Source organism: Podarcis tiliguerta (assembly GCF_965153285.1).
Source record: "Podarcis tiliguerta genome assembly, chromosome: 4".
NCBI lineage: Eukaryota > Metazoa > Chordata > Lepidosauria > Squamata > Lacertidae > Podarcis > Podarcis tiliguerta.
Window position 1 is genome coordinate 55,084,241 of NC_139537.1, and position 14,966 is coordinate 55,099,206.

The following is a 14,966-nucleotide window of genomic DNA, read 5'->3' on the forward strand; positions in this document are numbered from 1 at the left end:
TAAGTGTCTGTGATTTATTCTAGCCTAAGTATTTTCACTTGTTTAAAGACAAATGAGGGCAAATGTCCTCAGAGCAATCACCATTGTGCTTAACTCAGCTACTGGAGAGTAAAAATCTCCCTTCCAAACCTCTCTTCCCAACAAGAACATCAAAAATTTATACTCTGTGTGGAAAGAAAACCCAAGCTTTCATTGTTATTCACTGGAAAAGATGGTAAAAATTGGTCCTAAATAACTTTTAAATGGAAAGACAATTAAAATTATGTTTAAGAAATGACAATGAAAGAAGGAATTAGAAGGGGAAATGGTTGGTGGGTAAAAACAGTTGCTAAAAACATTTGAGAGGAAAATACCAATCTCAAGAAACACCAATAACACAAATACTTATGGGGTTTCTGAAAATATAAACAATAAGCAGAGTTGTACATAAAAGGTTAAAAGTCACATTAGCATTGAAGTAAAGGGTAACTCTAGTTTTGAACAGGGCTTTCCAAGTACAGTTCCTCAGAAATTAACAGGTTTTTTTATTGCAGCTATTATACAACTGAAATTTGTTTGCACCAAAATGTTTCCTTTACTTTGTATCAGTCTGATAAGTGATTTGTTCCACGGAGGGAAAGCCTTTTATCACCATAGTCCAGATGTATATTCTTGGCAAAGTCCACCAATTTAGAAGACTTTTTTCAGCTGAGAGTTGTGTGTGTGTGTGTGTGTGTGTTTTAACATAGGCAGCTCAAAAACGTGTTTTCAAAAAATCTGCTTTGTTGCTTCCCCTTCCCATTCTTTCTTCCATCTTCCTCTGCTTCCCCTCCCCCTCCCCCCTCTTATGGTTTCACCTATAAAGAAGGGAAGCATTTAAAATATTTCTGTACCCACTCATCTCCCCTGCTGTGTTGAATAGATTCTTGCAATAACGTTTCATGAACATCCTGAACATCCAAGGGTGTGTATTCTAGGACGTGCAGGGAGTGAGCTGCATCTGGGCCCTAGCACCTAACAGCCCAATCCTTCGCATATCTGCACAAATGTAGACACCAAATGTCCTCAGAAGTCCTATTGAGTTCTTTGGGAATAATTCCCAGGAAACAAGGTGTAAGTTGTATCCTCATCTCTTTGGCTGTCAGCTTCCAGAAAACGAAATCTGAAATTACCTGTGATCTTCTTGAGTATTTTTGGTAAAAATAAAGACAGAATATGGGACTTCATTCAGGGAAAGAGCTCCAAACCAAGGTTCTAGATTGCGGCCCAATCGTCTTCTCAATTAGGCCTGTGAACGGTCTGGGAATCAGTGTTTTTACGTGAGTAGAATATGTCCTTTTATTTAAAATGCATCTCTGGGTTATTTGTGGGGTGTAGGAATTTGTTCATTATTTTTTTCAAAATATAGTCCGGCCCACCACATGGTCTGAGGGACGGTGGACCGGCCCACGGCTGAAAAAGGTTGCTGACCCCTGTACTAGATTTTTTTAAAAAACAAACATTTCATTTCTTTTAACAAGCATTATACAAACCCTTTTCTTCCCCCAGCCCAATATATTGGAGGACCCACTTTCCAGCTATATTTTCCAGTGCTAAAAAGTAAAACTGATGCAAAACTAATTCCAGTGACAAATGGCAAAAATGACCAGAAGAATCAAAAATCAGGAAGACCAAATTTTTAATAAAAAATGGGGGAAATTTATAATTTATTTTAAAAACCATTGTAAACAGTTAAAATTGTTAGTAGGATTGGAATAACACTTGTAGTTTAATGGTGACTTTTGGATATAATGGAGATGTAAAAGAATAGGATTATTATAAAAGATGCAGGAGGAAATGATTAACAATAGGACCCACAAAGGGGGGAGGGAAGTCCAGGAGATTCTATGGAATCTTGTCTTTATGTTGTATGTTGGATATGTGATTGTAATGTAAAACTGTAATTTGAAAAACCAAATAAATAGTTTTTTTAAAAAAATCCAGTGACCAACGTTGTTCTCTAGCATTCTCCACATTGATGATACTGGTTCATATATGAATTTTCCACACAGGTTGATCGCAGCATCAAGGGGTGATGTGTTTGTAAATGGGACATGGTAGATCAGGGCTAGTCAATGCAGTGCTCCCCAGAAGGGCTACAACTCCCAACATTCCAGCTGGGGCTGATGGGTGTTGGAGTGCAACAACATCTGGAGGGCACAATGTTTACTACCCTTGTTGCAGATCAAACAGTACCAACCAGAATTTTCACATCACCTTACATTACTCCAAAAATGTATGTTCCTCAATAAACTCTATCTGTACAACTATCTGTAGTTCGTTAGATGTTGGTTGTACCGTCATGTGTGAATCAGGCTGATAACTTTGTAGATATAATGCCTTTATCTTTGAATCAAAATGTCTGCTTGTTCAGCAACTAGGTGTAGGTATATACAACCTCTAGAAACTAGAGAAGAATACATATCTGTTATCTGAGTGGTGTTGGCCTCTTTGCCTGCTTTCCTATCAGTTTCAATGGGCACTAGCCACCACGGGATGGAAGTGGCTTATTGGTAACACAGGGAGTGAGTCATTCAGTGCTAGACACAGCTAGATTTGGCAGTAAACAGGTAGACTAGGTTTCCTTTCACTTTATCTACGGTAGGAGATTGTGCGCCTGAAGAATGTGCACTTCTACAGGGGTCTCAGTGCTCATTTTATGTACATCTGGGCATAAACAGAGCTATGGAAACACAAAGACACAGGACCCTCCTGCTGCCTGACTGAGATAGCAGTGCAGTGAAACTGATGGAATGGCATTGGCAGGCTCTGGCCACCATAGCATTTCTGCACTGTCCGGCCTCCTGTGTCTTTTTCTTTTCTCACGGTGAGAAGCAAGAATTCCCCACTTCTGTGACTTCAGCTCCTAAGCAACTGCTTCATAGGAAGAAGGGGGCTTGGGCATTCCTCAAGTACACTGTGGTGTTCCCAGGCATTGAGTGTTCCACAGGCCCAATATTCCTGCGCAGCCAGAAAGTGTTCCCACAAATTCCTGGAAAGAATGAGCAGACCAATTCAGGCTGTGTTCTGTTCTGGAAACCAGGCATCGAGGCAATGGTTAATGCAAATCCAAAGATTGCTATTAATTATTATTATCATTAAATCACTTTACTCATAAAACGGACTCAAAGCAACTTACAATAGAAACACTAAAACCAGTTACAATAAACAGGATCAATAAATACTTAAAACAAAGAAGCACTTCTATACAAATAAAAAAGAAGTCCAGCAGATCTTGCCCCACTAAAAGAGGCCACAAATAGTTAGAATTGTAGAGTTAGAAGAGACCATGAGGATCATCTAGTTCAACAACCCCCCACCCAACATAGAAATCCTTTGCCCAACTTGGGGCTCAAACCTACAACCCTGAAATTAAGAGTCTCATGCTCTACCTACTGAGCTATATTAAAAACTATTCAAACTAAGGAACAAAGGTCTGGGTGAAGAGGAAGGGTTTTGCCCAGTGCCTAAAACTAGACAATGGAGGAAAGACAATAAAGTGCACTGAGATTAGGAGCTTCACCTTCTGCTTGCATTCCAGTGGACAACTGCCACAACTAGGGGCAGGTGGTGTTGAAGCCACTCATTGCCAAGTAACCATAAATCAATAGGTACTAGGAGGCAAGAATATTCAGCTAAAGACAGGCAACCCCCCACTGCAACCTTGATTCATAACAGACTTGGACCATCTGAGTTATTCCAAAGAATACTTATTATAAAAAACCCTCAATCTTGTCTCACTAGATCTTAGGGAACTCAGAAGGATCAGCCGAGGGTAGCTCTGCACCCTCTCTTCTGACTTCCCTGCCACCCACTTTCCCCAAATGGAACATTTTAAAACAGAAACAACAGCAGGGGAAGCTGGGGAGGTGATCTTACATTTGTAATATCCTGGTGACAAAACAGACTCCAAGAGCTCTATTACTGTGATACATCCTGGGACCTATAGTTAATTCCTCTTAGATGAATAGGTTGAGGCAGGAGGAATTAGAAAGCATTGATTCCTGTGTTCTGGTTTACTCAACAAAGTTATTTGAGTCAAGTATGCTCAGAACCCTCCATTCTGAGGTGCTGGAAACATGCCAAGTTAAAGGTGGGCCCTATTTTCAGTCTTTCTTGGCACTGGCTTCCCGCCTGCTGCCATAGGAAGGTTTGAGAAGGGGAATAGGAAACCAGAAGGAGAAAAAGCTATGGACAAACCTTAGGTTGGAGTTCAGTGCTCAGCTTGTAACTTTCCAAACTGAGGGTGTTCATTTGTGTGTGTTCAAAAATTCAGTGCTATTGTTGAGCTTAGCCTTGAAGCTGCTCAACGTGGGCAGACTTCATAGCTTCAAGTGCATTGACGTTTAAAGATCTGCAAGTACTTTGCAACCACCTGACCTAGTGGCCTGTGGCTGGTTTGCTTTGTGGAGGGCCAAAGTGAAGTCACAGTGGACTTTTATGCTGAACTCCACACAAGCTATGAAGAACAGCCCTGTTGATCAGGCCAAAAGCCCACCTAGGACAGCATCCTGTTTCGTTTATGCATTTATTTATAGAATTTATATTCTACCCCTCATCACAAGTGATATTGGGGCAGATCACAATGTAAAAGCCAATATGGCAATAAAATATCATTAACACATCCATCTGTCATCTCTCTCCCAAATGCTCAAGAAGTTAATAAAGGCCCAGAAGAAGAGAACAGTCTTCAGTTGGCACCAGAAAACTGACAAGAGTAGATTTGGATGCTTTGTTAGAGTGTTTTGCTTCCAGCTGCTGGTCCTGTTTGTTCTCACAGTAGCCAACCAGATGCCTATCAGAAGCTCTCACAAAGGACATGAGCACAATAACACTTTCACCTTGGTGGATATAAACAAAAAAAGAGTGATCCAATTGCCCAATTGCAGCAGCTACCATTGCTGATAGGGACGCGGGTGGCGCTGTGGGTTAAACCACAGAGCCTAGGACTTGCCGATCAGAAGGTCGGCGGTTCGAATCCCTGCGATGGGGTGAGCTCCCGTTGCTCAGTCCCTGCTCCTGCCAACCTAGCAGTTCGAAAGCACGTCAAAGCGCAAGTAGATAAATAGGTACCGCTCCAGCGGGAAGATAAACAGCATTTCCGTGCGTTGCTCTGGTTCGCCAGAAGCGGCTTGGTCATGCTGGCCACATGACCTGGAAGCTGTACGCCAATAAAGCGAGATGAGTGCCGCAACCCCAGAGTCATCCACGACTGGACCTAATGGTCAGGGGTCACTTTACCTTTACCATTGTTGATATCCCCACCAGTGGTGCCCTGTGGAAACCCTCTGAACAGGTTGTTTTGGAGATGGGGAAGAGATGAAGCTGGGACAGTGCAGGATCTGCCACCACATGACAGCAAAGGGCCCAATCCAGGCCTCTTCACTGAGCCAGGCTGAGAGTTAGAGTAGGTAAGATGTATTTTCCCTCCTTCTCCCTATCTTCCGCTTTGGCCAGCACACACATAAGGGTTGTGGAAGTGGTGGCGGCAGCAATGCTGCTCCATTAAACAGCACCACTGTGTGCCTAAGCCATCTAAATGGAAAATAAATAGATAAAGGGTAGAGATATTGTGTGATGGCAAGACTGAAAGAGAGGAAAGGGTGCAGCAGAGTCTACCACCAGCAGCATAAAGTTCAAGATTTGGTGGTTCACTTGTGACTCACTAAGAAGAGCATCACCTACTGAATCACAAGCCCTCTTCCTTGTCCTTCCACCTATGTTTTCCTTGGCAATCTCCCACCTTGTAATGAATCAGGCTGACCCTACTCTAGGAAGCAACAACCAACAGCTTGAGGTGTTGTGGCCACAAGCTATACTGTCTGGTTCTCAGGAAGCTTCCAGAGTTCCAGGATTCACTATAACCCTCTGTGCAGCCCTCACTGGGTCACAGTGTGACAAGAAGTTCTGCAATGTTTCCAGCCCCACCTATCTGGAATATTTTCCTGCAGAGGCAGTGAGTCACTTCCTTGTTAGAAATCTCACACCAAATTCTTTCTTTTCACTCGTGCTTACAAGATATTATTAATATTCTCTCTCTCTCTCTCTCTCTCTCTCTCTCTCTCCCCGTATACAGACTTTTTAATCATCACATATGTCCACACTATCAACCACTGTGATAGACTTCAGTCCACATTAGATTACAAATCTTTCCACTAGCTGTATTTGATACATCAGATTTTCTCTGGGATGTATCAACTTCTATCAGTAATTTAAAATCCCAGCTGTGCCCAGGTAACATCAACTTGTGTACAAAGGATTGTGTACAAAGGTTATCAATTAACTACATGCTGCCAACACTGTCAAGTGCCTAGAGCTCAGGTGTTCACAAGCTGTACATGCATAAGTGTACCAGATTGCATGGACTGAATATGGACTATGCATGTACAGTTTGTACACACTTAGGTTCTGCACAGGTTTTGGTAAATATGTGAAGGTCAAGGCCAGGGCCAGCAGGCATTATATACATTTTGCTAATGCAGTGATCATAGAATCATAGAATCATAGAACTGTAGAGTTGGAAGGGACCCTGAGGATCATCTAGTCCAACCCCCTGCAATGCAGGAATATGCAGCTGGTCCATACGGGGATCAAACCTGCAACCTTGCCATTATCAGCACCAAGCTCTAACCAACTGAGTACTGCTCTATTCTGATTTGGTCACATCACATCTGAAGTACTGTATCCAGTTCTGGGTGCAACAATTTAAGGAGGGTGTTGACAAGCTGGAATGTGTGTAGAGGAGGGCAACCAAGTTGATCAAGGGTCTGGAAACCAAGCCTTATGAGGAACGGTTCAGTATGTTTAGCCTGAAAAAGAGGAGACTGAGAGAAAATATAATAACTATATAGAAGATGGAGCAAGCTTGTTTTCTCCTGCTCCAGAGGATAGGACCCAAACCAATGGATTCAAGTAACAAGAAAGAAGATTCCAACTCAACATCAGGAAGAACTTTCTGACAGTAAGAGCTGTTCGACAGTAGAATGGACTCCTTCAGAAGGTGGTTGACTCTCCTTCCTTGGTGGTTTCTAAGCAGAGCTTGGTTGGCCATCTCTCACGGATGCTTTAGCTGAGATTCCTGCATTGCAGGGGGTTGGACTAGATGATCCTTGGGGTCCCTTCCCACTCTACAATTCTGTGATTCTATGATTCTATGAACTCCTATGCAGCAACTAGGTGGCTCCACTAGGTGGAGCTAATAGATTAACCCCAATGCAAGGCATAGGTTTACTACAAATCCATGAAAAGTAGGCACTGCATTTTCTCAATTTGTGTTGGTTGAGACTTTATGGGTAGAAAGAGGCAGAGGGAGGGGGAATCAAAAGAGCTTTGCATGCCAGCTCTGGTGGCTTCCCCATCTTTGATAGTGTCAGCTTTACTCCCTCCCCTCCCCACCTGATATCCATGTGAGTCAAGCCTAAAATACTTCACTTAGTTGCACCTACCTAGAGGATGGGCTCAGAAAGAAAGAAGAATTGGTGGGGCAAGAGGAGAGTAGGGAGAACCTGGCAGTTCTTACACATCTTACTGCTGCTAATCTCCTTTCAAAAGAGTCAAATATAAAGTCATGTTCTTTCTTGTGAAAACATTACTAGCCTGTGGGTGTCAACACAACCTTCATTTCCAAGAAATCTGTTGCAGCCCACAGTGAGTCTAGAGAAATTACATTTTGATGACAGCGAAGACAGACTGCGAGCAAAACATTGCACACTTAAGCTGTGTAACAGCAACAATCTTGTTGGCTTTTTTTAAAAAAAGACCATTATCTCCTGTTCTATAAAGAACTACAGCAAAACAAGGACCAAAGGTGCGTGTTTTCAATTTTTGCTTAGACCTTGACAGATACCCTTCTCTTTCTTCAGTTGCTATTCATTGAAAGGAAAAACCTTTCCTTCTCGCTTGGATGAAGAACAGCAAATACCATTGCTCAGCTGCTCAGTATCCTTTTACATGCTATGTATTATGTAATCAACTTACACAATCATCTCAGGTATAGCAAGTTAGGAGATAGCAATTCACCAAAACAACTATACAAATACTTTGAATGGAATGAAGCTTTGCCGCAATAAACTAAACTTGTGGAGAAGTATTGGTGGACACACTCAATTTCATGCATGGAGTTCAACAGTTCACAATTTCAGCTGCCAGGGATTACACACACACCCCAACCCTGCTGAAGTGAAACTGGATTTTTACTCTGATGTGTGCATGTGTGTATCTATCATCTGTCTACTTATTTATCTAGCCAGCCTTCCCTTGTAATATGCAGCTAGCAACCCAGTATCTTGAATAATTGGCTGATTATAGTACACATAACTGAGTATCTAATATGCATGGCTCAACATCTACTCTGGCATAGTGCTACTCATGGTGAACTTTATATTCTTATTTTGGCATACTGCGGCCTAGATTACTTAGAGAACATATGGAGAACTGATAATGGTCAAGGGCAGCTTTCACCAAATTAGTGCCCTCCATAAATTTTGGACTACAACTCCCATCTGTCCCTCCCTCCAACCAGCACTCTGGAAAGCACCTGATTGGGAGAAGACTTCCATCCCCATGATGCTCTTTCTTTTCCCCCCTATAGGAAATAGGATCGTGATAACATAGCAAATTAACTGTAGTAAAAGCAGTATCAATCACTAAACTATACTACATTTTAGTAGGGTTTTATTTATTTATTTTGCCTCTAATGATGTGCCACAGGTGGTACTTTAAAGTCCTATTTGACTCCAACATTTACATGTTTTTCTCCATTTAACCCATGTGTGTGTAACACACACACACACACACACGACAACGGATGATCGTACTTCAATGCTGCTGACAAAGTGAGCTCTACCCAAAAAAGCTTATGCCATTATGAAATTGGTAAGTCTTTAAAGTACCACAAAACTCTTTGATTTGTTTTGGTGCCTGCAACAAACTAACATAGCTAACCCTCTGAAAATTTAACCTAAGACTCATTGCAGCATTCCAGATTCATTGTGAAACACCAACAGTCCCGTGTTTGCGTTGTGTGTGAACTCTGCACATGAAGTGGGAGTGTGAAGATGAAGGCATGAGCTCCTCCTCCTAACTCCTGGACTCCTGGACTCCTCTTTGCAGATAGTCATGCTTCTGGATGGCAACAGGAGCAACGATGGAGGAGTGGAGCTAACACACTCATCCCCACGCACCACGCATGTGGAGCTCAAACACAATACAAATATTAATAGGGCTGATACCACCGACTAACACTTAACCCATTTTAAATGAATCCCAATAGCAGTATTTAGAAAAAGCCCCCAAAAAAGAGTAATAATTGAAAATACCAGTAAATGATTTTAAACCACAGTGCAGTTTACAGGCAGAAATGCATAAAGCACAGTAGCCATGGCCATACAGCATACACTAATACCCAGAGCTTCACCCACCCCATTCTTCTCCTCTCACTCTAGCCGAGGTGGATTCCATCAATGCATATCACAAAGCCTGGGATGCTCAGAACCCATCTTTAACCCAAACATGCATTTGGGGACCATTTCTTCATTGGTTTTACCATATATTGTATGGAGGCAGCACAGTTGTTGTGATTCACCTTAGATCAGGTTGCAACCTAGTAATGGGTCCCAACCCATCAGCTAATAGTCTGCAGTGATGGGCAGTGGCTTTCCAAGGGTTTCAGACCAGAATCTTCCTTAGTTGCACACAGAGATGCCAGAAATTGAACCCAGAGCCTTCTGCATGCCACTGAGTTACGGTCTTGTCCTCCCTTCCTGGCTCTCTCAAGCACAACACAAATGCATGATTTCCAACAAGCAGTGCCTATAGGAATATGCCCACAAAGAGCAATGAGGAAACTCAGGGGCTATGTAGTATTATTCTCCTTTTGATTTTGCAGACACTTCTTGTGAATTTTATCCTGTGGGAAGATACAACAATCTGCTACACTGAAAGTGTCAGCCAAGAATATATATTTATATAAAAGAATAGCGCTTCTTGCAGGACACAAATAATGCTTTAGAAAACAAGATTCCCGACAAAGATTTCTCAGCCAACACCACTAATGTTCACTGTGTCTGACAACAGAATATTGAAGAAAGCAGATAAACACTTTACAGACATTATTTTAAACTGGAAAGCAAATAGTTATCAAGAGGCAAGAAATATAAGGACAATAGGGATGGTTACAAAACATCTTCCACGGGGGAAAAAATTGTTCAGCTTCTGAAGTTCAGATTGACTGAGGGCATCATCAGCACCCTATCATCAGCCTATGTGTGGATCTGCATAGGCACCAATTCATTGTTTTAAAATAATTTTCTTAAAAAGAGAAGGCTCAGAATATTATTTTTGGAAAGAGAGAAAATGGCCCGGAGCTGAAGCAGCATCAGATGTGTCCAGGCCAGCCAATGAAAACTCTGTTTCTCTAAAATGAAGCAGAAGGGGAGGAGCAACCAGAATGTGGAGAGCAAACACCGATAGATCATAAAAGAGAGTGTTGGTTGCATCCTCCACCTAGTACCAATATCAGGAACAGAGGAGAAAAACTGCCAGTCTGGTTATCCCTTTAGAGACGTGGCTTTGGCTCTCTAGATAGTTCAATCAGGTCTATCCATTTGGAGATGCAAAATCAGTTCCAAGATGCTGAGTTTCCACATAGTGCTGCCTTAACCATCTATTTCTGATGGTACCCTCCATGACTTGAGATGCCTGAGATTTGTACATAGCACTGGAACATTTTGGGAGGAGCGCTTCTCTTTTTCTGTTGCCATAGACAAACAGCTGTATCCACTGTGAGTGCTTTCAGATGCATGTTTATTGAGGATGGGCACTTCTCATACATGAATGTTTATTGCAGCATCCACACATTCCCACCAGGATCAAAATGGCAGCCCATGTCCCTGCCTCCTGTTTATTCCAAAGTCACCCTGTCTGTGGAAAGTCAGGAAAGTTGTCAGTGACCTACCTGCATTATCTGAAGGACCTGTTTGTATTCTTAAGCACCATCTGGATCATATGGGTTTCACAAGCAACATTAGTAACTCTTTCTTAGATATGAATCCACCAAGCACTGCCACCAATGCTTTGCATGCAGATGGTCTTGGGTGTAATCACTGGCATTCCTGCCACTTTCTGAAACAAGAGGCAAACCGAAATATAGCCATCCTTCGAAATGTGCACTTCTCTGAATTTTGCAATGCAATGCAGCCATGTAATTATATATATATATATATATATATATATATATATATATATATACACACACACATGCATAAAGTGTGCATATAAATGCATAATAAATGCATATATTTATTAAAATAACATACAAAATGCATTTTATCAGCAAAAATGTCTATATTAGTGAAAAGTGCATGTAAAATATGTTTATTAGAAGAAATTCACAGTAAAATGCTGTATTTTTAATCTATTGGTGGAGGGGAAAAATACAGCTCTATTGTAGTTTTATAAACTCCACGTGTTCTTCAGCTTTAACTCAACTTTTAGAATACAATTTAAAAACAACACTAAGCAACCTAATTGGTCTAAAATTATTTGGATCTCTCTTAGAACCTCTTGTGAATAGGCTCCAGTTGTTCGGTCCCAGCTTCTGCCAACCTAGCAGTTAGCACATCAAAGTGCAAGTAGATCCCGCTCCAGCGGGAAGGTAAATGGTGTTTCCGTGCGCTGCTCTGGTTCGCCAGAAGTGGCTTAGTCATGCTGGCCACATGACCCAGAAGCTGTACGCCAGCTCCCTCGGCCAGTAAAGAGAGATGAGCACCGCAACCCCAGAGTCGTCCGCAACTGGACCTAACAGTCAGGGGTCCCTTTACCCCTTTACCTTTAGGTGTTTTCCCATGGGATGATCCTGGTAGCAGACTGTCTAAGAAGGGAAGGGAAGGGAAGTAAGCATGCCAATGAAATGAAGTGATTTTATTGTCAGTAACATTCTTACACCCTCTTATCCCTGTCATCAAAGCCCAAAATGTAACTGAGCTTTTTCCAGGGCTGCTAAGCCTAACTCCATCCATGACTGCCATGTGTGCTCATCTTTTTTAGGTTGCAATGCATTTTATACTCTCCACACAAATCTATACTGGAGCTGACATTTTCTAAATTATCCTCCTGCCTCAATTTCCTTATTGCTGCTGTTGCTAAAGTGTGCTTCTGAGCAGCACATGCACATCAAACCAAGCTTGTTTAATTGATTTAACTGGGTAGGCACCTTTAGAGATAATCACAAGGTCTTGATTTCATGTGCTTTTGTGCCAAAGATTTCCAGGGGGGTTTGAGTAAGTCAAAAATTGTTCTTACAGAAATAACATCCTAGGAAACATTAAAAATAAGTTAATTGCTTCTTGCACCGCTCCAATTTCAGCACAATCTTTTGTCTCCTTGGACAATCAAATGATCCAAAGGAATTATCACTAGATGCTTTAGACCAATTGATAAAATAGTTAACTGGGTTGACATACGACCACTCTCTGGTCTAATAAGAACTTTCAAGTTCTCAAACTAAGAAGCTGCTGGTTGTGAGAATCATAAATCACTCTTATCCTTCAATCCAATATATGTATATAGATCCATTTCTTGATATTTTCCTGTCCCATTATAAACACGCAGATGAAACTTAAATGAAAGGGCAAGAGGAGACTGGCCTGCTTTATTAAGACCAGTGTTTTTGAAGTTCTGATGAACAAAGAGCTCAACGTTTCTGATGCATGACCCATTTTCTGATTGAACTTGGGATCTTCTCCATGGAGACCAGATGCTTCATTGAGCTCTGGCCCTTTCCATTTCTTCTTAAGTTGCAGAATGCCCACCGGGAGTGGAGAATATCAGACATCTAATGCTCTTTGCACATCCCTGTTTAACAAAATTATGGCCTTTGAATGCTACTGCTACCTGGTGTCTTCATCCAACTCCTAGCCACAAAAATATTTGTCCAATGAGACTTCTAAGCTTTAGCACCACTCTTGAGTTTTAGCAGATGCTATCCATGTGGCTGCTGGAGGAGACTCTTGAGAGTCCCATGGACTGCAAGAAGATCAAACCTCTCCATTCTTAAGGAAATCAGCCCTGAGTGCTCATTGGAAGGACAGATCGTGAAGCTTCTCCACATGAGAAGAGAAGACTCCCTGGAAAAGACCCTGATGTTGGGAAAGATGGAGGGCACAAGGAGAAGAGGATGACAGAGGACGAGATGGTTGGACAGTGTTCTCGAAGCTACAAACATGAGTCTGACCAAACTGCAGGAGGCAGTGGAAGACAGGAGTGCCTGGCGTGCTCTGCTCCATGGGGTCACGAAGAGTCGGACACGACTAAACGACTAAACAACAACAATCCATGTGGCAGCTAAAATCTTACTTTTAAAATGAGATTCCCAAGAAGACAAGGGCCCTATTCAAAAGTTCTCCCCCTCATACAATAAAGGGGAGAGTGGGAACATAATAGCTAGGTCTACCCTCTCTTTCCCATCTCTGCTGCCAGCCTCACCACCTTCCACATACTGGAGGGCAGGTGTCTGCAGCAGAGAGTCCGGTGTACTCATTGAGTCTCCTTGCCTGCTTTATAACCCTGCGTGATCAGACCTTCAGACTTGAACACACAGAAAACAATCAAATTGGATAGCTCAGTTGGTAGAGCATGAGACTCTTACTCTCAGAGTCATGAGTTCAAGCCCCACATTGGGCAAAAGATTCCTCCATTGCAGGGCATTGGACTACAATTCTGTGATTCTATGCAGAGGCTGAAGAGACACCAAGCATGCCTGAACAGGGCTAAGATGTCAGCATAGGACAATTCTATTGCCCAGGATCTAGGTTTTTTTAAAGGGTGTGCACTGATTTTGAGAATACTCATCAGCCTTAACTGAGTTTTGGTGAACCTGCTCTCAAAGCGCCACTGGCTGGTACTGGCAGAAACACCACACATGAATGCACATATAGTTGAAAGACATATCACCTTACTCAAATATCAGCTTTGATACTTATTTTATTATCTTCCAGATGCTCTTTCCAGTAACCTGGTTACTGTAAAGCTGAACCTCCAGAAATTGCTTTCTGAAAATTAAAGGAAGGATCACTGGCCATGGCAGTGGCAACCCAATACTTCTTTCAATCCAGTAAGAAAAATACAGCTCACTATGAAGGTCAAAAGTTAAAAGGAAAGCAACATTAAAGAGAATAGATACAACTTTTCTATTTGCTTTAACCTTGTGTGAAAAGCTCAAGGCAATCTCTGAACAAGTGTATTTCAGATCTTTTTCTTGACTGACATTTATTAGGTGCATTTGTCAGCAAGCACAAAATAGAAGAAACATGATTCTGTGATAGGTGCTAGGAATCTGTTTACCACCATCAGGGAGATGTTGGAATGACTTTAAGAAGAGTTTATCATCACTTATCTTTGTGGTCTCATAATAATTTCACTTATCTTTTTATATCAGTATGTTATAAAGATAATTTAAGGAAAGATAGCATTGCTATCTTAATAACGCCAGTGTTCTGGCATGTTCTATCAAATCGTATGCATGTAACACTATTCCCAAATAAAATAAGCTGTAGCTTATGATTGGCTGCAGCTGCAGGAGAGGGCTTCTCCTCCGCCTTTCTCCGGTGCCTCAGTGGTTTCTTAAAGAGACAGCTCCTCACCCTAATTTGGAATTTCTTTAAACCTTTGAATTCACCCGTCCATCCCACATCTCTTCTAAAATGTGCAAAGATCTTTGCACACAGTTGTATCTTCAAACATTCTGTTGCCGCTTCCTTGCTAGGATATGTAGATTGGGAAAGTATCCCACATTGGCATTAGAGGTCTAGCAACACAAACATAACCATTTCTAATCAGAAGTAAGTCCTATTGATTTCATTGATGCTTACTGCCAGGTAATGGGATTAGGATTGCAGCCTACAACAGGTTATCTGCACCTTCCTAAAGCTTTTGAATCCCTTGCTTTCTAC

The 14,966-nt window shown here is 41.8% G+C and overlaps 1 protein-coding gene across 5 annotated transcripts in view; it reads right to left on the reverse strand.

Annotated features, from left to right (window-relative positions):
- Positions 1 to 14,966, reverse strand: part of LOC310676070 (uncharacterized protein) — a 96,410-nt gene that overhangs the window by 66,152 nt on the left and 15,292 nt on the right. Inside the window, exon 4 of one of the 5 annotated variants that reach the window (XR_014510382.1) lies at positions 10,973 to 11,139. The exons of 3 other annotated variants lie outside the window; for them this stretch is intronic. Coding sequence is in view for 1 of the 2 variants with exons in the window: in XM_083437412.1 (XP_083293538.1) it covers positions 2,898 to 3,010 (113 nt within the window). In the remaining variant the exon portion in view is untranslated. Of the gene's footprint in view, positions 1 to 1,521; positions 3,011 to 10,972; positions 11,140 to 14,966 lie in introns of those variants that run through there. One more of the 5 variants, XM_083437412.1, reaches the window with a different exon arrangement.